This window comes from Bactrocera latifrons, unplaced genomic scaffold, assembly GCF_001853355.1.
Source record: "Bactrocera latifrons isolate USDA-ARS-PBARC rearing strain unplaced genomic scaffold, ASM185335v1 scaffold_3, whole genome shotgun sequence".
NCBI lineage: Eukaryota > Metazoa > Arthropoda > Insecta > Diptera > Tephritidae > Bactrocera > Bactrocera latifrons.
The window spans coordinates 1,626,555-1,650,119 of record NW_017536629.1 but is presented as its reverse complement, the minus strand read 5'-3'; the positions used below and the strand labels follow the sequence as shown (position 1 = coordinate 1,650,119).

Genomic DNA, 23,565 nt, shown 5'->3' with positions numbered 1-23,565 from the left:
GCTCTGCTAAATACATATAGTAGATACGAAGTTAATCACTCTGACAAATAGATCTCAATTGTTGTGCATTCGATATAAATTGTACATCTGCAATTAGATTGACCTTTGTATACATAAATATTCACAGATGTAAATTACATACTACTCATGTGCATATATGCAAATGTATAAATATACATATGTATACTCCAACTTGTGTTGAAGATATAGTATGTATATTCTACAAACTTTTTGATTACTACTGAGATGCTGAGTTATCTGTTGACTATACGGATGCCACTAACGTGTTTTTAACACTTTTGGTGATACCAAAACGTAGAGGCAATCACTAAAAGATTTTTTCCAAGAGTTAGACCTAATAATTTCTAACACTTCTGTTTTTTTTTCAGAGACCATAGTCTACAATTAATAGTACTTTATAAATTTCAAGGTGATAACAATAAATCCTCAGTAACGAAGTAAAATTTACAATTCAAGTTCGTGTTTAGAATCCATATGTGTTCGCACCCTTTCATTTAGCCATCTCTTTTATTAGAAATACCAATTGACCTATAGAATATGTATGTATGTTAAAAATGTCAAACAGTTGGAACAAATTGAGTCTTGTCAATACTAATTGTACAAGCAACGTACATTAGGATATATTCCAATAAAATTATTGTTCTGTAGAAAGTGTAAGTAAAATAGTACTGTTATTATTCTTTTTTTCACTTTTAGTTCATATACATCTTCTTCTTCTTTTTTGGCGTAGACTTCGCTTACGCAGTCGTTTTTTCTTTCGCAGTCGTTCTTTTTTTCGCTATTTGGTGCCAATTGGAGATTCCAAGTTCCTTCCAAGTTCTTCTCTAACTGGTCGTTTCAACGAGGTGGAGGTATTATCGAGTTATTTTCTACACCAATGGATTGAAGAAGTCGCACGATAGTGAGTTGCCTTGTCTGAAGCCTCGTTTGGTATCGAATGGCTCGGAAAGGGTTCTTACGAATCCTAACGGAGTTTTTGGTATTGTCGTCAGTTTATACAACCGAATTAGTTTTGCGAGGATATAGCGGCATAAAGGTAGCTCCTTTTCGTTATGTCAAAAGCAGCTTTAAAATCGACGAACTGGTGGTGTGAATTTCATACAGGGGAAGTGTTTCCTCCATTACTTCAGCATGCTGTGAGCATAAGTCACTAGAGCACCTCAGGAGGTTATCCATACTATTCCGATCTTGAAAACTTCTGCTATTCGCCGCATCTTTTCGTAGAGTTTTTGTCAGAGGTAATTGACGTCCAGCTTATCAAGCCCTTCATACTCACGCATTTCTTTTTCTGTCTGCAAATGCGTTTCGCTTCCCTCTTCAACTTACGGTATCTATTCCAGTCCGCACATGTTGTGGTCGATTGTAATATTATGCATGTGAGGAACATCCGCAATAGTCTATTGCTCTTAGGAACAGACATTCTCCTTTTAATTGAACCAAGATTAGGTTATAAACATATCTATGAAAAAAAAAAAATAACAATAACATAAAACTATTTAAAGTTAGCGGCATGCATTACTCAGATGTACATATGTAATTACAAATTTATTACATGCTTAAACACTCATAAGCAATATACACACAAGTGCACATACTAATACTTAAAAGCAATCGGCCGACAACATCACGTAATGAGAAATTGGGCAATTACTTATATGCAATGTACGAAAACTTTTTAAATAAGCACTTATATTTGTAGTGTTTGTGTGGGTGAAGAAATGGGAATGCATAAGTGTGCACACTTTACAGATATCCACTTGTAACGGGCACACACATACACATAAGCATATGTATTCATGCTCTCGTTTATAAGATATGCGCATCAATCAGCCTTTACCTTGCTTTATTTCGCCCAATTTTCATTTCATCATTCGTATTGCGGCCTACTTGCGATTTATTGGACCACTAGACGCGATTACACACACAGATGTACAAACATACACGCTTAAGTACCTTTGGTCATCAGCAGACCTATGCATTTTTAACCGCACATATTTCCTAACCGATAGCTGGCAAAGAAATTACAAATTGGAAATGATAATGTTTTTCAATTATGTTTTCTATTCGATTTATTGTCTGCTGTACAGCTTATGGAATTTATAAACACATAGTATTTCTTCAATTGTTGTTGTGCGTGCTTTGTGTTTGCTCAAAAGAAAATGAAAATGTAATTTATAATAATAATTGTTGAATTCGGCCTAAACGAGTACTTTATAGGTCAATACCAGGATTAACACTTACCTAAAAAAAAGCAGACTGTCTGCTGCTTTAATTGTTGTTAGTTATTAGTACATGCGGACATAAAGGAAAAAGTTATCAGATACAATTAGTTCATTTAAAATGCAAGAGAAAATCCGTATGACCTTTAGAGGGGTTAAATATAGTATATGCAAAGTGCAGAATGTGGGCGATAATTGCTTTTGATAGTTGTCTAAGAATTCTAATGCGTCGACATAGTGATTAAATGAGCTTGAGTAGTAATTACTAATAAAATATTAATATATAAAAGGTCAAAATAATAACCTATTGGGTAGTCGAAAAACTCTTTTCATACTTTAACTTATTTTGTTTTTTATATTTATGTGTAATGAACTTTAATGAACCAAATATATACCTTTTTGGTCGACCACATTTGTCATTTTTCCATCAGGGTACAACTTTTCTGGTTTCTCGGCGCTAGTAATTTTGACAGGCTTCTCTTGAAGGCAACTTTACTCCATTAAAGGAGTGCTGCATTGTCCGAAAGATGGTGCAAGGTCAGGCCTATATGATGGATGCATCAAAACTTCCCAGACAAGCTCTTCCAGTTTTTGCCGAGTCTTCATAGATATGTGTGGTCTAGCGTTGCCCTGATGGAAGATGAAGCCTTTTCTGTTGATCAGTTTTGGCAATTTTTATCGATTGCTTGCTTCAATCTCATCAGTTGTTGACAGTAAAATGTAGAATCAGGATGATTAATTTCCAATCCCACCAAACACCCAGCATAACCTTTCTAGGCGAAAAACCTTGGCTTTGCGACCATTTGTTGAGCTTCGCCACGCTTGGACCATGATCTTTTTCGCACATTATTGTCGTATTTGATCCACTTTTCATCTCCTGTTACCAATCGCTTCAGTTATGGTTCGATTTCATTTCACTTCAGCAAAGGATCGCAGTTGTTAATTCGGCCCATTAATTTTTTCACAGACAATTCATATAGTAAACATCAAGCTTCTTTTTGTAGCCAGACTTTTTTTAATGATTCAAAACTATTAGATGACGAATGTTAAATTCCTTAGCGATGTGATGGCTGCTTATGTGACGGTTCTGGTCAATCTTTTACATAATTTCATCGACTTTTTCAACGAAAGGTCGACCAAAGGTGTGGAATTTTCCTTTTTTATGGAAAAATTTCAAAATATAGCGAATTTCTTTATTATTTCACTCACTGTAAGTTTGTTCAAATTCCCCGAACTTAATTTTTTTTTTGGTTGAATGAAGCTTAAATCTCACCTTTCCAACATTATACAATATGACACAATGTGATTGGTAGTGCAGGAGATATACGACTGTAACGACATCTATTGACAAAATACGAAAATACTTTTTCGACTATATAATATTAAATAATCTTATAGAAATATAAATCAAAGCTTTTGGAAAGCACATAAATCCGGAAGACAGTAAGTGATTTTAATATGCCAAGGAAACTCCTACTTTGGAAACATATTACTCATAAATTTCATTCTTGTTCATTGAAAGTTTAGGTTCTGCTATAAACTCCAAATCACTAATAATATTAGAAAGCAATATAAATTAAAAATTTCATTTTCAAAGAATTTTATTCAAGTTGGTTAGCAAGGTTTCGTTATAAATTTATTTAGTGTATGGTTCAACCCAATTCCATTCCTCCCATACGACGCATTTTTGCTCCTTCTCCATGAATGCGTAATTGTCCGGACATTGTATGTAATCCGCCTTCTCCTGACCTTCAGGGCAAATCCAGTAGTGTGTCGGGTCGGATATGTCCCGGAACATGCGCGAGTGATCGGTTACAATGGAGCATTCGGGCTCAGCGTAGATGTCTTGACCGTGATAACGCTGTTGAATGTGCACAGCGCTGGCAGCAGCGGCCAAAAGCAGAACAGCAATTGTTACTAAAAAATAAAAATAATTTTAAATAATTAATTATTAATTTCATTACTTATAATTGCATAAAAATATTCTTACCTTTATACATAATGCGATTTGTAATTGTTTGCAACTTTCAACCGAAATTGTTTTTAACTTTTTCCCTACTTTGCAGTTCTATTTATATTGTTGCTCACTCCCAAAATAGCTAACATACTTATCTGCTTCTCTGAATTGCTGCAATTTGTGTGATAAACAAGGGAAAGCACTTAACTGAATGTCTGTGTCTTGCAAAAAGTGCGTTCAATTCTTTAGAATTCGCATGAAATATGCATTTTGTATTGAATTCCTGTGTGTACGAAGCTTTTATCAGCCAATGCAGACATTCATTGTGGTTCGCTTTTTAGATTTTTATGCTAATAATTTTAATTTTTATTGGTCCAAGTCCAAGCCCTTCGCTTCTTAAGGACTAAAATTCAAATAATCCACGACATGGCAGGTCAAAACTGTTGTTTTGCTTTCTGTAACATGAAGATACACTACCATGATCTAAAAGACTGCATAAGAGAAAGGAACATAAAAATGTTACACGGAAACTCGTTTGGTGGTGATAACGGATACCATAATATGTACGGTGGTCCATTTCGACCTTACCTACTTTTAAAGATTATCCCCTTCAAATGTTGGTCGCTGCTACTTCTCAAATGGTCCATCCGTTGAGTTCAATCGTTCGAGCATTATGACTGAGGAATGACACGCGTAATGTTTTACGAAAGCCTAAATCGAAGAAGAATTGTCCGCATAGATTTTAGATTTGACATATTGCAACAGGAAAAAGTCTAAAAGTATAACGTGAAATTATCTGTTCACCGAAATCTCTCAATAAATCCATTGATTGATGCGATGTGTGGGAAGTGGCACCGTTTTGTTGTCGTCGAGAACACGAGCTTCAATTTGAGGTACCAAATATCGGTTATCATGGCTCGATAACGGTGGCCATTGACAGTTACGTTCTCATCGGCATCATTCTTGAAGAAATATGGACCGATCGTTCCAACGGCCCACAAAACACACTGAACCGTTGTTTTTTCTGAATGAAATGACAGCTCATGAGCCTCTTCTGGCTCGAAAACGTCGAATCTTTTTGAAACTTTTTTAGAGCCCATAGAGAGAAACGATGTCGCTTTGAAAGGTCGATCGACTTCAGTTCTTGCACAAGCTGCATTTTCTACGCTTTCAATTTATGATCTTAATAATATTGTTACTTAAAAGCTATTGATACTGATTCACGTAGCCGCTACCGATCATAAAACCAACAAAGTTATGAGGATTTAATTCCAAAATATTCCACGGCATATAAAAATAATGTGTGTCATTATGTACTTAACGAAAAATTATGGTGATCGATTTGTTACACTTACTTAAGTTTACTTCTTCCTCACGTTACATTTCGCAGGCAAAAAACTTGACAAAGCTCACATTTTGCAAATGTCATCATCTTTGGCAACTGATTGGCCGGGTTTGGTAATAACAAGTGTAATGTAATGACATATTCATGTACATATGTATACAGGCGCGATCAGCTTACTTTCACGCTCAACATTAATAGACCATGGAAGCGTTGGCGGTTGGTTAGTTCGTACCTTCACACTGCCAAAGCTTCGCCCAATCACTCCATGCAATTAACTGCAACTCGTGTGGCGCTGCTTCGCTGAAAGGCGTTGGAAATATTCGTAATACCTTGCTGTACTTAATTGTTAAAAAATATTTTGTAATAGTTTTTACTTAACATTAGCCCATCCATTGCCTGCTGCCAGCGTTGCTTCAACCTCTCAAGCTTGTTTAATTGTTTGCTTTACTAGCGGCCATCAGCATGCAATGCTAGTACGTGTATCTTGGTCAAGTGGCTAGCGTTTTCGAGCCACTTGAGGCGCCGTGTTGATGCGAAAAAGTGGCAGAAAACTATTAAACCAAAACTTATAGTTTCGCCAAATACACATAACATTTATGCAAATTATGCTCTTGTAAATGCTATGGTTATGTAGATCGAAATTGCCGAGGAAGTCGGTAAAAACCAATAAATAAATTTAGTTGACTTACTTTGGATAATGCATAAAATATAGTTGTCTCCAAGACATATTTTGAAAATAAACAAATACATACTTGCTTCAATTCACCTTAATTAAATTTGCCAATTCCGGAATAAAAATTTGTTTTGGAGCAAAAATTGTGAAAAATGCATACACATACATTTTTCAACCAGAAGAGTATTTAAGAAATTTGCTTAATTTTTTGTAAAATCATAAATATTAAAACATGAACATTACATATACAATATAGTAAGTTCATCTACTACCTTATTCTATTTAAGACAATGGCCGCCAGTATGCCGGTGCACGGCCTCTACGTCTGCATAACGCTTTCCTTTCATGGGCAAAAGTATTTTTCCGAAGTCGCACGGTGCCATATCAGTTGAATATGACCTCTTCAATGATGTCCTTCGAATGTTGGAGTCTGAGCAATTTTTGGTCATCTGACACTTAAAACGCAATAACTCACTTCCAATCAATTAAATGTCATGAAATTCTCAATGAATAATAGCAGATTCTAAAGCACCAGTCGACATATAGATGGCGCCACCAGGGGGCGCCACATTCGAAAAGTCCTGTTCACTTTGGAAAACCCCTTGTAGTATACTATCTGGCATCCGGACTGTGAAAAAAACTACAATTTTACATATTTTAATACAAATATTTATTTTCGTCATGCCAACCTTTAACCAAATTTCCCTTTCACTTGTTAGAAGCCACTACTTGGATAGTCTTCAGTTTCGGTTTTTGCGGCTTCGGCTTATTTTCGGAGCTCACAGTTACGACGTCATAGCTGCTCGATCTTCCTAAGCGACATCGCTTCGCTCTATGGGCTTTTGAAAAGTTCCATGAAGGCCGACGTTTTCTAAACAAAATTTTTTCAGCGAAAATAACCATTTCTGTCTCATTGGGTATGTAAACATGAAAAATTGGCGCATTTGAGACGAAGAGCAACATTAAGAGATTCAAGAGTTGGCATTTCATTCAGAAAAAATAACGATTTGGTGTCAAATCATCAATGGCTGGTGGAATCTTCAATCCATATTTCTTCAAAAACGATGTAGGTGAGAAAGTCACCATCATTGGCGGCTATTTGATGCAGATAATTTCACGTGTTGGGTCGCTCGATTACCCATCAAGCTCGTATGATATAACACCGTTGAAAGTTTAAATTCGGACAGTCCCGCTCTGATTCAAGTCATGGAGCAAAACATCACGCGTGTCTTTCTCCAGTTACCAGTCGAAATGCTCGAACGAGTAATCGAAAGTTAGACTCAACGGATGGACCATCTGAGACGTAGCCGCGGCCAACATTTGAACGAGATAATCTTCAAAATACTAAATGCCAAAGCATGTTCTTTCGCGTGATAGTAAACAACCCGCATTAAAATTGAAGTTTCTGGGTTTTTTCTAAAAAAAAAAGTAAGGAACCTCGAAACTGATCACCCCAGACATGTTACTTCAGTTCCTTATTTATTATTTGGACCTTGAAAGGAGTTCGGTTCATTGATTTTTTGCACAGCTATAGAGCGACTGGTCAATAAGCATTTTCACCATACCAAAGCTTTATATATATGTATACATATATTACATATGTGTACCTTTCATTAGCGTTAAGATGTAAAAATAAGGTAATTTCAGGTTTAGTTTCCATAAATTATTACTAAAATTATAGTAATATTTAAAACTATGCACAGGTAGCATTGACTTATCTTGCAACTGTCAAATAATAAATAAATGGCGCAGTTGACATTGCACGCGTAAGTACCGATATCAATTTACTATACTAAATGGTTGATAATAATTCTACAAGCCTTTTAATGTTCTGCAAATGCATATCTAGTGCTGACTAATGTTTTTAAATGACACACTTTTTATTATCATTTCATTTTATTTTCATTATAAAAATCGGTTTCATTTATATAAAAGACCAAACGTATGCTTAGTCAAGTATTGTATCTTACTTGAATCAAAATACGTTGGGAAAATGAAATTTGGTAATTATGCGTATGATTCCATTTAACATTATTAAATATTTTTGCTTTCGAATCAACATGAAAATTTTAAAAACTAACATTTACTTTGTTTTTTAATACTTTTCCGTAAAGCTCTCTGTTTTGTACTTGCCGTAGCGCTTGTGGTCAGCGTCTCTGCGGACGCCGGTCAATCTGCTTGCCGGGATCTTGTAGAAATTGGTCAGACCTACCAACATCACTTCGATCCGGCCAAGTATTGGTATTGCGAAACCTTTGGTGAACCTGCTGTGGAAAAAGACTGTCCTGAGGGTATGGCGTACATGCACTTATTGAAAGAATGCATTCCATGGGGCAGCTATCAATGGAAGCCACTTGAAGATCCACCAACCTTGGCATAAATGTATCATGAAATCTTAACAAAATAAAATTATAAATGTAAAAGCCAAATTTGAACGTTTTTTCCCATAGGGAGGGGATGCACTATGCTAAAAGTGTGGAAGCACTGCAATATATCTGATATTATTTCCGCGGCTCTTTACACCACGACCAAAGAAATCGATCTATTTTTACACCAAAATTAACAACACAAATATACATATGTATATAGTATATAAGTGCCGGCGTTACTACTTATACTTACATATACTCACCGTGGCCAAATTGAATACCTCATTTTATGTTACACAATTGTTTAAAGCAAAAGGTCTGAATGTGGTTGAAGTACTGATTGGTTGACGAAAGCGTGGTTAAAGGTTGATGAGCAGAAAAAAATCATTTGAATACTTTATATATGTATACATACATATGTATGTATGCATTTATGTTTGAAAAATAATTTCACACCCAAGGCAAAAGTCATCGTTGACCGATAATTTCCCGCTCGCTGCAGCGAACACACGAAAATGCTCGTATTTGATTTCACATTGCATTTATGATTACGCTATCAATTAGTTTCGTTCATCATTAACTACCGTCACCCGTGAGAGCGATTGAGTGAAGTCAATGCAATTAAAAAAAATCAATATTTTTTTTGTAAAAAATTTGGTTGGCGACGGCTTGTCAAACTTGTCATGTTTCCCCCAACAGACTAATTGCTGCGAAATTATTTAATTTCGAATTGTTGTTTAAGACCTTTTGAAACTTTTTCGAAAAACCTGTAACCAAATACTAATTGAGCCCTGCGCAGATGTGTATTAGCAGAGCTGTAGTTATTTCATAGTAGTTGTTGTATTAGTGATAGATGACTTCTTCGTCATTTTTATTGGTAGTGACTTCAGGTCAATAAAATATGCCATAGAAACCTTATACAGGCAAATGAGCTTGTATATTTATATTGTATATACATATTATAGCTTTGCACACTATTACACACCTAAATAACAATGACTTACATATCTTTATAGTCTGAAAATCACAAATTTTCGGAAGATCTAATTGTCTAATCTCTTGATCTATCGTTTGGTGTTTTTCGCTTTCGTAAAAGAACGTTATAGAAATGCTCCATTAGAACATGATTTTTGTTTTTGCGGGTGAGGGGTAAAAGACGTCTTCCACATCATCAGTGCTGTCGTCACAGCAACGGTATCTGTCCTTGCAAGTCACAAATATTTCCCACTCTAAGGAACCGTCCCCCACCCTGGAACCATATTTGCATTACTTCAGGATGGCGATCCATTTTTCTCACTGAGAGATTTACATCTGCGCACCTGCGTCCAAGTACCGCTTTTTGCTGCGATTCGTTGTATAGGTCCGGCGGCTTTTCGGGTTTCCCCATCCTGTGGGTTGTAAAAATCGACTTCTACAAATTTAAGGTTTGTCCATAAGATTAGATCTTTTATTAGTCTGGTCGTCCATCTTCCGCGACTCTCATTCTCCCGTCTTCTTTGCCATGTATCTTCTTTCTTTATTTGTTTTGTTGCGCTCTTGTTATTTTCGGATGTTTTCTGTAGCTCCCACAGCTTATTCCTTTCGCATGACAGAAGGTCAATTAGGACATTACCGGTAACAGTCCATCGCCTGTCACTGTTCAATCTGGCCATAACCTTAGGCTGATTTTCTTTTTTAAGCACGTCTGTCCAGATTTTAGCTTTGTATAATAGGACGCTGACTGTCGTCGACATTAGGAGCTTTATCTTTTCTTGGCTGGGGCGTCTTATGCTGAGCATTAGTTTGCTGATTTGGGAGATGATTTTGGCACTTTTTCCGCGGCGTGCTGGATTTGCGTCCAGAAGGTTAGTCCGGGTTCCATTCTTACGCTAGCATAGTTTACTGCCTTTTTTATCCACGGATATCACATGAATCAGATTCAATAATAATCTGACTTATTAATGATAATAAAGAAGTTAAAAAAGATGAATTTTATGGGGGGTGTTTTGCAAAAAGAAATCCGATAGAGGACTTTACTAATCTGTATTTCGCGTTATATTAGTGCGATAGGGGCACTCTTTATAGCGTTAAAAAGATAATATTTCATACTAATAAAACTTCTCGGACAGTTTCAAGATGGTTTGACTTAGTATTGTTTGAGTACTCGCTAAATATAAATACTGGCATGGAGTTCCGGCTGTCAAAATGTCGATTATAATATGAAAATCGATGGATACAAAAAAAGTTCGATGTCGATGCCGCGCAGGTTAACGCATAAAAACCATGTGGACAGAATTTTCATTTGCAAATCGTCGATGAATCGCGACAATATTGATCCACTAGTGAACTGGATGGTTACTGCTGCGTGAAAATCGAATTATTTACGACAAAGTCAAGCGAAAATATTCTTGGTCGAATTGAGATGAGCCAGTGCAAAACAGGGGTCAAAGCAAGATTGACTGTCAGGAAGATGAGTATGATAGAATTGGCAAGAAATCATATATTTTGAGCTGAGCCCTGCGGGCAAACTTTTAATTCAGACAAGTACTATCTACATTTGGACTATCTGAAAGAAGTAATGTCCTAGAAGCAAGCAACTTTAGAAAATATGTAAAGAATTTTGTTCTATCAGGAAAACGCCAGACCTCAAACATCGAAGTGGCACGTCAGAAGCTCCAGGAGCTTAATCGGAAGGTTCTTATGCATTCACCTTATAGTCCAGTCCTGACTCAAATACACTCAGAATTGTATCTCAAATATTATAAAGGTATCAATTTGGTATCAATTTCTTCCGCTTCACTTCATACTACGTACATTTCTTCCATTAAGTTCACAGCAATCGGTAGGTATTAAAAATATTGCTCATACAGCAAGTTGCTCTCATCAAATAAGTTTTTGTATACAAATGTATGTACAATATTTACCGTTCGTTTACTTCGTTCGTTGTAAAACATATTTGCTTTTTAGGTAAATATTATGCACATTAATGTTTTCACACTACAACAGCTACTGTTCAATCCGATCACTGCACATTCACTATGCCTTACTTTGATTAGAGTCTAAGGCAGCAGCTTGTAGGCCACAACTAATAGTCTGATGAAAACTAATTCACTAATTATTACAAAACTCTAAAAAACCGCACAAAGATGTTGCGGCAAGGAGTATTTGAAAAATTTTATATAAATATATTTGTGCTAACGAATGTGTGTAAGCGTGAGTAAAATAAAATTAAAATCTATTCGCTTAAGTTTGAGACAAATGTCAGTAAAACATTCACAGTTAATATCTGTATCCGCCGCTATGATTTACGACAGCTATGAGAAAATATGTGCAATCAAAATAATTACGCATCTTAGCAAACGCCAACAATTCGGAAAACAGACAATTGAGCACCTGGCAGCACGAAAGTAAAACTTCTCAAGACAGTTTGCGCCTTCGCATAGTTTTAAGCTGATTAATAAGCGCAGGTAAAGAGCACGAAAGCGCAGAAGAAATTAAAAACGAAAACATACAATTCTGGCAACGTACAATAGTATATACAAAGCACATAGCAAAACAAAAGCATTTGAGAGTGCGGAGTGTTAGTTGAGCGCCAGCGCTTTCGGAGCGCAATTGAGTGTGATGCGCATGCGCGGCGTACATCTTTTTAACGTTATACTTCAACATAAGTTATACTTAATTTCTGTTTCTTTGAAGAGTAGGCATATCTATCAAAAAAGGAAAAAAAAAATAGCCACCGGCAAAACTGCAGCATCGAAGCATAGACAACAAAATTATACAATATGAAATTGTAATAGATTTTGTGGAATCGAGATTTTGGTTGAAATATGAATTGAAGTTGTATGTATAGTAAGTACACTTGGATGTAAAATGAAGTTCAAAAATATTTGAAAACACCGACACACTCACAATATTATACAAGTTGTTTGTATGAAGTGGTCGTCGCTCAATTGGCATACATACTTACGGCACCAAAGTGGCACTGAGAAGTGTATCAAAGCGTAGCTTGAGAAAATGCAAACACTATTTTTTGGTATAAAAATGCAAGATGCGCTCGTTGAAAGTCGCAGTTTACATTCAACTATCGGTATCGGCTACAACTAGTGGTGATAAGCAAACGAGGCGGAAAGTTCTTCATATTTGGTCAACAATATATATATAAGCATTAACGGAAACGGAATTGCTGGTTAGTGCCAATTAAAAATAATTTACTCAAGAAAATATACGAACAAGGATTTTCGAAAAAAGGATAAAGCTAAAACGCATACAGTGAAAGCAACTGAAATTAAGATTGATAAAAAAACGTGTTTAAAGACACTGAAAAAAACATAGGAAAACTTTTATTTTACTAATCATTTATTAATTCAGTGATATTCTTGCAAAGAAAAACTATTTAATTCTTGTTTAAAAAAGACTAAAAATTGACTGACAATATAAACAATTGAAAGTAGTATTTTCAATATTAATATGTTACATAAGCCAATACGTGTGAAACTCCAACGACTTCGGAGTCTACGATATTAATGTACGCCGATTTATTTTGTAAAAAAAAAATTAAGGCTTGTATGATATTGTATATCGCCACCTATAACGCAAAAAAAAACGTATAAACAAACAAATCGAAATAGAGTTTTTTACTTAAGATTCACTACATCATATTATACATATGCAGCATAAAATTTTCAGCTTCCGCTGTCAGATATAACTAAAACATAACCAATACATAACCAATATATAACCATTTTATAACCGAATCTCAAATTTTGTTTCAATGACTGGTTTCTATTATAGCGTTTTTCCTTCGCCTGAAAAGGCTACCTGAAAGTGGTCGTTTAGGTGACGATATATACAATTTAATTCAAATCAAATGATTTTAAGTCACACTTATTACAAAATATATAAATAAGTTTTGATTTTCAAGTGCAAGCTTTCGTTTTAAAAACGATGGTTTTACTGCTCTAACCAAAATAAGTTGTGCTGTTTTTTATTTTTTAATTTTTTGGAAGTCGAAATATCATTTTGAAATTTAAAAGCATTGCGGCTTTGATTCTTATAGATCCCATACAACGAGCAATTGCATTTATCTGGCTTCAAATTCGGTCACAATCGTGCTCTTTTTTGAAAGAAATTCAGCTTTATGGGAACGATTTGAACAAGAACTCGCTTATTACCCAAAATATCCACCAAAAAATTCAGTTGCAGAGATAGAAGGTCGTCCAGAACGAGGCATGCCTTCGACGATCTATCGACCCGTTTTGAAAGCTTTGTACCACTCGTAAGGTGGTGTTAATGTAAAACTAAATCCTTTTCTAATATTGATAATGATTCCGCACACGCAATTTGGTTAGAAATACAACACTTGAAACAAATTCTTTGTTCGATACTTTTATCCATTATAAAAATCGCAACGCACTACTGAGTTCTACCGACTTAAGCAGCTGCTGTAAACAAACTGGTTGATAGATCGCGCTCATATTTGGCACAATAATTAAGGACAGCCCTACCAACATAGAAATATTGTTTTGAAATACCTTTTTTCCTGGGAACTTAATTATAATTTCCGGGTCCTTTTTGTGACTTAGTTTAGATACAACATTTTTTGATAATTTTTTTACATTTGTTGAGTAAATAAAATCATCTTTCCTTTCAATTTTTGGATATTTTTTCATTCGTTTCGGTATGTTATAGCTTCCATAGTTTATACTTTAGGAATAAAAAAATAATTTTACAGCATACATACATATAGTATACATACATATAATATATCTTCAGCTTGAGTACAAAATGACGTATCATTCACAAAATTGTGTTACTGGCTTTTTTATTGATTACGAATGAGTAAGTGAAATTTGATCCGAACTGACTCAAGAAACTACATTATCGTGTATTTAATAAACATTTTTCATATCGTCTTCAAAATTGACTGTTGAGCTAATACAACCAGGCCAAAGCTTGATACAATTTTCCATATACTTGTTATAAGCCTCGATTGGGTTGGCCATCAGTGCCTTCAGCGGATTTTCGTTTATACGACTTCGGCTTCATTGTGTCATTCGTTAGATTGTTGCACACATCTCGTTAACAATAATTATGTGTTTGATGGATATAAGGTCAGCTGAGTTAGGAAGCATATCTTTTTGGACACGTACTCGACGTCGTTTTTGCAAAAGTCTTCAGTCTTTTGGAACCAGTCTCGCTTCATACCAAAACATTAACTAAAACATGTTGAGTCGATCCATAAGATATTTTGAGATCATCTGCCATTTCTCTACTGCCAACACGACAACTTTCAAGCAGTGTTTCTTTGACTTTTTTGATGCTAACGTCATTAGCACAGGTGGATAAACGACTCATCTGAGAGTTTTTTGCCTTCAAATACATACTTATGTTCATGTTAAGGAAAGCCTCCCAAAATAGTTCTACGCAAAATTTCACGCAAACTCTTTGTGCAATAAAACATCATAGTAATAGTTTACAGTCATTTTGCAACTGTTATATTAAAGACTGTTTCTTGCAACTTTAGGGTTGCTAAGACAGAAAATGATAATAGAATTTCTAAACATAGGATTTCATTCAAAACCTTCAAATGTTTTGTGTTATCGCAGTTCTCTAAATTTTCATTTATATTTTAAGGATCACACCTAGGTGAAATTTTCAATCAGTGATCCGATATATAGTTCTCCAAACGATGACCCTCCAGTTTATTTATCTAATCAAAAATCGAATTTTGGCAGGCAAAAACGACCATAGTTTTGGGTGAAATTTAACTCTTTTTCAACATGCCGCCATTTTGTCAATTTTTGATTTTTTTTATTAGCCCGAGGGTCATCGTACAGACAATATTTTTTAGTTTAACGAGAATTTTTTGTAGGGTTTATCAACAGAGAAGGCTGCAATCATGGCAGCAGTGGAGGACCTTTTTTTTGGCGTCACCGGAGATCGCTTATCATTTCAAAAATATTTAATATCTTCTTTAAAAATTTATTTTGTGACATTTAAAAACATGTATAAATATACCTTCAAATTTTTAACACGGAGTTAGTTTTTTTTTTTGATCCCAAAAGATGCTTTTTTTACGATGTTACACTAGGTGTGCCCTTTAAGAAGCAGTTAACAATCGAAACCTCCTAAATAAGCTTTCAAAATTAAAAATCTATTCTAAAAATGATATTTAAAGCCACAACATAAATAGCCGCTAATTTACCGCGAAGGTTATGTATTCACACACATACATATATGCACATGTTTTCAGATACTCATCCACATAAGTTATTTCGTTATTGGAAAGTTTGCTCATAAAAATTAAAACATTAATAAAGGGACTCGTCATGCAATGGCAGCACAAAATTAACGCCAAGTTATGCAACCGAACGTGGTTGACTAACGGTTGTGTTGCATGCATCAGTTGTGAGATGACAGCAATGACAGCGGCGAGAGCGCTAAGTGAGTCTAAAGAATAACATTGAAAACTGAAAATACTGGAATTTCGTTTGAAAATGAAAACGACAACAACAAACAAGCGATACCCGAAAACAAACACATAAAAAGCGAAAGTTAGACACAACACAAAATGCACTTGCAACCACAGTGGTTGACAACGAAAATTGAAAAACAGACAGTTACAGCAACATTTGATGCCAGCACAAGGAAGAAACACTTAAATTTTAACTGTTTTTTCCGACTCGTTTCTCTCTTTCATAACTCATTTTTATTTCACTGTTGTTTTCGCTTATTCAAGGCATGAAAAGGCAAACGCCAACAACAAATGCGAGTAAGAAAATAAAAATTCGAAAATACATTGCCACACAATGAAAAAGTAAGTGAGCGCCGCAAAATTGCATTCAACGAACTTTGTCAGCCGCCAAACACACTAATGCTAATGCCCCACCGCCCACCGTTCATGTGACCTCCCGTCATTTGGCGTGCGATATGAGTATCTGTGCCACTTGAAGCCCTGCTTTGCATAATTTTTTTTTTCATAGTCAAAGTTTACAATGCCTCAATATGCATGTGGCAGATAATGTGGCTCAGCAGGCGGGTGTGAGGCTAATGGGGCATTTGCGCGCTAACAGAATTTTTAAACTGATGAATTTGCCCACATTAACGACCAGCATTTGATGCAGCCGCCAACGGCAAGACGCACTTAAAGGCATAAGTTGACTGGAGAAACTGTGTATATCCGCTGTAATATCACCATGGAGTTAAATGGCATGGAATTTCAATGCAAACTGCGGCGTGTGGGGGAAGGCGGAATCAATTTTTCAACTGTACGTACAACGAGCATGACACTGAGCGCATGTGCAGCACGGCTTTGAAAACTAATGCTGCATTATGCATGTAAATGCCCTTAAAGCCAACTTCGTTCGGCAAATTGAAGTTGGCGCGTGGCTTAAGTCGCACTTAGCGTGCAATTTTCGGTAAATATAATAAATCAATATTACGACATTTACATGTAATACTAGGAATCAATTATAGCGGCACTTTATCTTCAATATAAAGCGCTTGTATATACATATTTATTTTTATACCCCGTATAGAGTATACTAAGTTTATAAAACGCAGAAGGGAAAATGAATGAGTAGCTTGACGGGCTCAGTTGATTTAACGATGTTTCTCGTAGATACGTTTCTTAGACATCGATCTGAAGTTCTTTTTCTTCCCTAGAAGCTGCTCATTTGTCGGAATCGCCGTTCAAAATTAAGCTCTTGTATGGAGAAATGACGAAACTCCAATGAATTATTAACCAAGGTAACACAAACTCCGTACAAATTTTTTAGATCAGACTTCTTCTTCATTATTGGCGTATACACGGCTTATGCAGTTATAGCCGAGTTTACAACATTGCGCCAGTTGTTTTTCCTTTTCGCTGTTCTAATTGGAGATTCCAAGTGTAGTCAGATCCTTCTCGACCTGGTCTTTTTAACGGAGTCGGAGGTCTACCTCTTCCTCTGCTTCCTCTAGCGTACACTATGTCTTTCAGAGCCGGAGTGAAAACTCGTATCTCCGACTCATAAGATGTTGACTTCGTCCATGACTCTTCTCCATATAGCAGGACGAGATTAATATGTAACTTTTAGAATTTGATCTTTGTTCGTCGAGAGAGGACTTTACTTCTCAATTTCCTACTCAGTTCGAAGTAGGACCTGTTGGCAAAAGTAATTCTGCGTTGGGTTTCGAGGCTGACGTTGTTATTATGTTGATTTTATGATGGTTCCTTCGAAATTATGGCTGTCAACAGTGTCGTACCAAGTCGCGATTGCGACGACTGTATGTTTGATGACAGAAGATATTTCGTCTTGTGTCCCCTACGCTTCGGTTCCTTATCCAGTCTAAACAAAGCAGCCGAGGTTATTGAGGCCAATGATATCAATATCATCCACTATCCCCTATACAAACTTCGAACAAATTTTTTAGATCGGACTACTATAGCAAATATCTACCTTACAAAGTGAACGATCAAAATCAAGTTTCTATTTGGAAAAATTTTCATTTGTGTAGGGTATTCTAGCTTCGGCGCAACCAAACGTTTTTTCAGGCTTATTTTTTAATTTCCATTCTTTTGCGATTTCGTAACGCCAAAGAATTCCATATTGGTTTCGAATTGATTTTTCAAGCATCAACGTCACCATCAAGCCGTCAAATACATGAAATGTATCTAAATATACAGATTCATTTGTACATGTATTCGCTGTCTACATACACACACATGCATACATAAAACAAATTTTCAATTGAAGTTTGTAATTGCATTCATTGCGCATGCGCTTGTGACTGAACACGCGCTCATTGTTTGCGAAATCGCATTTGGCGCCCGTGCGTATGGCGGCCAACGCAGCATTCGCAGTGGACTCGAAACCGTTCATTTGCGTAATGCTGCCATTTGAAGTTTCTTTGTTTCGCTTGATTCTTCCTTCGTCTGTAATTTGCAATGTTTTCTTTGAACTTCGCTATAAAAGAAGTAGTGCAAATTTGTATTACTTCATGTCTCTATATACGCATATATAGAGGTAAACATTTATATAAAAAAAAAAAAAAATTACGCGGCCTGTATAAGGTGTTGCCACCTGAAATAATTATAATATTGAGTATAAATATAAAAAAGAAATAAGTTGAAGTTTGATTAGAAATACGAAAAGACTTTCTTGACTATCCAATATACTATATACTGCAAATGGAGTATTTCTGATGATTACTATTCGTTGAGACAATGCATAAATTTATTATTAATTAGTATTTAGAAAACCTAGAAATCATATTGATCGATGGGAGCTTTTTAGATATTATGAAGTATTGTATTTATTTCCAAAATAATAACAAAAAATGTTTGATTTCCTTAAATTTGCGAAATCATCTTTAACATGGAAGTTTTCTGCATATCTATATACAAATAAATGTACATATGAGTTCGTATCTATATAAACTCTTAATTCAGATACGCAACAAGTCATGCATGAAGCTGTAGTTGGTTCCAGTTACAGTCTTCGTTGTTTAACATAAAATTCGACATGGTTTTAAAGATAAAAGAAAATTCACTCCAAATAAACACAAAACATGATCTTCAATGCAAGTTTTCACATTATATACAATTAATGCATAACTATATGGTAGTATAATGAAAGTGAGAGTTTACTGGTGAACAATCTCACTTATCTAAACTACAAATTATAAATACCAATTCCTTCAAACTTTTTCATATTTCATAACCTTTCAGAATGAGAACTAATCCTTTCTATTTTATTTGCAGATTATATAACGTGTTTCAGCATTTCCCTTATTAGCCGTTGCCAATATGAAGCTTTTTCACTCCACAGCGAAAGCTGCAACGGTACGTTTATCAATATATATTACATATACGTACATTTATATTTATTACATTACTTTCAATTAACGCTTTCCAATAAATTCAACAATAAATTCCTTCTTTTCTCTTTGTAGCTGATATGCGTTGCACTCACTTTTGTCAATGCAGAGCCTCCAGTTAGCTCTTATTTGCCGCCAGCGTCGGGACCGGCTACGTCATACAGCGCCCCACCCCAAAGTAGTTATGCCTCAAGTGCGCCCACCGGTGGGCCGTATGCCAGTGCACAAGGTCCGCCAAGTTCAAGCTATGGCGCACCGCCGGGACCAGCACCACCACCACCACAGCGCCCATCTACTTCATACGGTCCGCCCAGCAAACCCGCCCCTAGCTATAGCGCACCACCGTCGCCTAGCTATGGCGCTCCACCCAGTCCACCAAGCTCTAGTTATGGAGCTCCGCAGAAACCTCGACGTCCCGCTAAGGTGCCCGCTTCAACTTACTCTGCCCCACAGTCACCTATAGCCTTTTATGGACCTCCAAAACCTTCTCCACCCGCACAACCATCACCACCAGCTTCAAGCTATGGAGCTCCTCCATCTCCACCATCATCCAGTTACGGTGCCCCTCCATCTGCACCTTCACCCAGCTATGGCGCCCCTCCGTCACCCCCAGCAACCAGCTATGGAGCTCCTCCAGCACCTCCAGCATCTAGTTATGGTCCTCCTAAGAGTGCACCTCCATCACCTAGCTATGGCGCTCCACCGTCACCACCCGCTTCCAGTTATGGTCCTCCTTCTCGGCCTGCTCCGCCTGCTCCGCCATCTCCMAGTTATGGTGCGCCTCCTTCACCACCAGCATCTAGTTATGGCCCTCCATCGCGACCTTCACCACCAGCAACCAGTTATGGAGCACCTCCATCACCACCAGCATCTAGTTACGGTCCTCCTTCTCGGCCTGCTCCGCCATCTCCCAGTTATGGTGCGCCTCCTTCACCACCAGCATCTAGTTATGGTCCTCCATCCCGCCCTTCACCACCAGCTTCCAGTTATGGCCCTCCAAAGAGTTCACCGCCATCATCCAGTTATGGCGCTCCACCTGCACCTCCAGCTTCTAGCTATGGTCCTCCTTCCCGACCGGCTTCACCATCATCGAGCTACGGAGCACCCCCATCGCCACCAGCTTCCAGTTACGGTCCTCCATCACGGCCTTCTCAACCATCATCAAGTTACGGCGCACCTCCACCACCACCAGCTTCTAGTTATGGACCTCCTTCACGGCCTTCTCCACCATCTTCTAGCTATGGTGCACCGCCCTCACCACCAGCTTCTAGCTATGGCCCTCCTTCTCGTCCCTCTCCACCATCTTCTAGCTATGGCGCTCCACCTGCACCTCCAGCTTCTAGTTATGGTCCTCCTTCTCGACCGTCCCCACCATCTTCGAGCTATGGCGCTCCACCTGCACCTCCAGCTTCTAGTTATGGTCCTCCTTCACGGCCGTCCCCACCATCTTCGAGCTATGGTGCTCCTCCTTCGCCTCCAGCTTCAAGCTATGGCCCACCCTCTCGGCCTTCGCCGCCAGCATCTAGTTACGGTGCACCACCATCTCCACCAGCATCTAGCTACGGTCCACCAAAGAGCTCACCACCTTCATCCAGCTATGGAGCTCCTCCATCAGTACCTTCATCTAGTTATGGGGCACCATCAGCACCTGCTCCACCATCTAATTCATATTTACCACCATCTCCCTCGAGTTCCAAACCTTTTGCACCGTCAAAACCCGCTCCACCGTCTACATCATATGGTGTTCCAACCGGATACAGTGCACCAGCACCAGCATCTGTTTCGGTCCCATCGTCTAGCTACGGTGCACCTTCCACCAGTTATGGTGCTCCGGCTCCAGCTCCAGCCCCATCACAAAGCTATGGGGCACCTGCACCACCATCAGCACCCTCTTCCAGCTATGGCGCTCCAAGTGCAGGAGGTAATGGTGGTGGATTTGTTCCTTCTGGCCCTTCTTCTTCATACAGCGCGCCGCCAGAATCAAGCCTATCCGGTGGTAGCTACAGTGGCCCAATATCAGTGCCAGAAACCATACCACAAAGTTACTCTGCCGATGGTGGTTACAAGTATCGCAAATAGATCATCATCACCTTGCAAAGAGACCCTGTTAATAGAGGCATATAATTTTTGGCGTAATCCAAATATTTTCCTTGTCACTTTCTAAGTGATCGGCACCATCTCTGCCTCGACTTAAATCACATTTGAAAATTATTTAGGTTTATATGGGTTCCTTCCAAAAACTCAGCGTTGCCATTTCTTCGCCTGTAATGAAGTTAAACATACATACATCTCTCATTTCTCATTACAAGCTCATGTAATTCGATGTTCGATTTGTTTGTAAACTATACTCTAAGTTTCATTTATGTATATGTATGTATGTATTCTTACATACTTTCTTTCATTTTTCATCTTTTTTTGTAAAATATTTGTGTATTACGAGTACTTTCATAAAAAATGTAAAAAACATATCTTCATTTAAGTTTTGTATATTTTTAAAATAAATTGTTAAACAAAAATGTATATGTTCTAAGATTTTTCACTTCACAAGGACTGAAGGAAGCATACCAAGAAATATTTCCTGATATGGTTGCAAAACGAATAACCAAAATTTCGAAGATTAAAGATACGAATCTATAAAACGCTTATAGAAAGTAATAGAGAGTAAAAGAATATTGTCATCTAAAAAAATCGAAATTGAGTTTTTTATTGCTTACGGTCACAAGTAATCAATATATTGGGTAGCCTTTTCTTATTTTGTCAATAGATGTCGTTGCAGTCTTATATCTAAAGTATTAGCAATCACATTGTCTCTTACCATATAGTGTTGGAAGCATTTTAAGCTTCATCAACCAAAAAAAATTGTAAATAAGTTAAAGCTGTTCAAAAATGAGTGAAAATAACAAAGAAATTCGCTATATGTGACCTGGTCTACAAAAAGGGAGCTATCGTGCGAAAACTAGTTTTCTGGGAAACAGCTGTTAAAAAGCCCCCTTTCCGTAGACCAGGTCACATATTTTGAAATTTTTGTAAAAAAAAAAAAGGAAGAATGCCACGCAAGCCAATTAAATGACCCAGTGTGTACCGCAACAATGGTTCGCTCACTTCCGTTCTGGAAATTTCGAAATTTCGATTTATACTGATGGAGTAATGTTTTTAGCGGAAAAATTGCTAAAAGTGGTCGAGAATGGTACATATTTGTTTATTTATTTGTTTTTATAAATATAAAATCACATTTAAAAGCCGAATAAATTTTTTGTTACTATTTCCGAACAAGACAACAAGATTGGCGTAAGCATATTTGAGGTTAAAAGTATAAGGTTTTTGAAAGAAGCACGTTGAAAATTCCATTCCTTGCAGTCTCAATAGGTATCATTCATAATCGGAGTATCTGAGCATATCTTCCTATTCAAAATGCATGATCCGATGTTGTATCAAATGAGGAAGGCCCTGCAAGTTTTAACGCACCTCCGTAAAGCTGATGGGATTTTTTCACACTCGTTACACCACAATTACCATATCACTTGCAACATGGCTCCCTACAAATAATAAGTAGTAAATATATTTTTTGTAAACAACCCAAACTTATTTGCCAAATCAGTCGCGAAAATCAGTCTACAATTATGTATGTGTTATATTTTTTTATGCGCTTGCATACCAAACATTGAAGCCTACGTAAATTCGTGCAAGTTGACAATTTTTAGACAATAGGTTGATGCCGGTATCTTTATCTCGAAATTCCCATCACCGAAATAAGATGTCGGGAAGATATGGTAACGAAATCACGGCGCTGTACAAAGATAATCACACGCAGGGCATGGGAATTTACAACGAATGCGAGTGCGGTTGTTTGTATGTCATGCCATTAGGTTAGTAGGAAAATACTTTTATTGTACTTTAAAAATACCCACAAGCACATGAATTTAGCACTATATACAATTACAAGTAACATAAACCTCTCTTTCTAACTAAATGCGTGTATACTTGTAAATAATTAAGAAAAAATATTGCAAAATTATTTATATACTTATTTATATATACATATGTATATATAATAACTCAAGTTTGCAACAAACACTGTCGTCATTCATCTTGCAACAAATTGTGCCATTTTCCATTATGAACGTTAAAACCATTATGTGGCT

The 23,565-nt window shown here is 36.9% G+C and overlaps 3 protein-coding genes across 3 annotated transcripts; 2 read left to right on the top strand and 1 right to left on the bottom strand.

The window, feature by feature from the left end:
- Positions 1–3,812: 3,812 nt before the first annotated feature.
- LOC108970402 lies at positions 3,813–4,304 on the bottom strand. The gene is made up of 2 exons (XM_018935741.1): positions 4,231–4,304; positions 3,813–4,157 (listed from the first exon to the last, which is right to left on the bottom strand). The coding sequence occupies exons 1-2, from the start codon at positions 4,238–4,240 to the stop codon at positions 3,877–3,879; spliced, it is 291 nt and encodes a 96-aa protein (XP_018791286.1). The 5' UTR covers positions 4,241–4,304; the 3' UTR covers positions 3,813–3,876.
- Positions 4,305–8,167: 3,863 nt separating this feature from the next.
- On the top strand, positions 8,168–8,644 carry LOC108970401. The gene is made up of 2 exons (XM_018935740.1): positions 8,168–8,218; positions 8,330–8,644. Exons 1-2 carry the CDS (start codon positions 8,209–8,211, stop codon positions 8,593–8,595), a joined length of 276 nt encoding a protein of 91 aa, XP_018791285.1. The 5' UTR covers positions 8,168–8,208; the 3' UTR covers positions 8,596–8,644.
- Positions 8,645–12,647: 4,003 nt separating this feature from the next.
- LOC108970412 (extensin) lies at positions 12,648–21,836 on the top strand. Its single transcript, XM_018935761.1, has 3 exons — positions 12,648–12,749; positions 19,308–19,388; positions 19,499–21,836. The coding sequence occupies exons 2-3, from the start codon at positions 19,353–19,355 to the stop codon at positions 21,500–21,502; spliced, it is 2,040 nt and encodes a 679-aa protein (XP_018791306.1). The 5' UTR covers positions 12,648–12,749; positions 19,308–19,352; the 3' UTR covers positions 21,503–21,836.
- Positions 21,837–23,565: the final 1,729 nt, after the last annotated feature.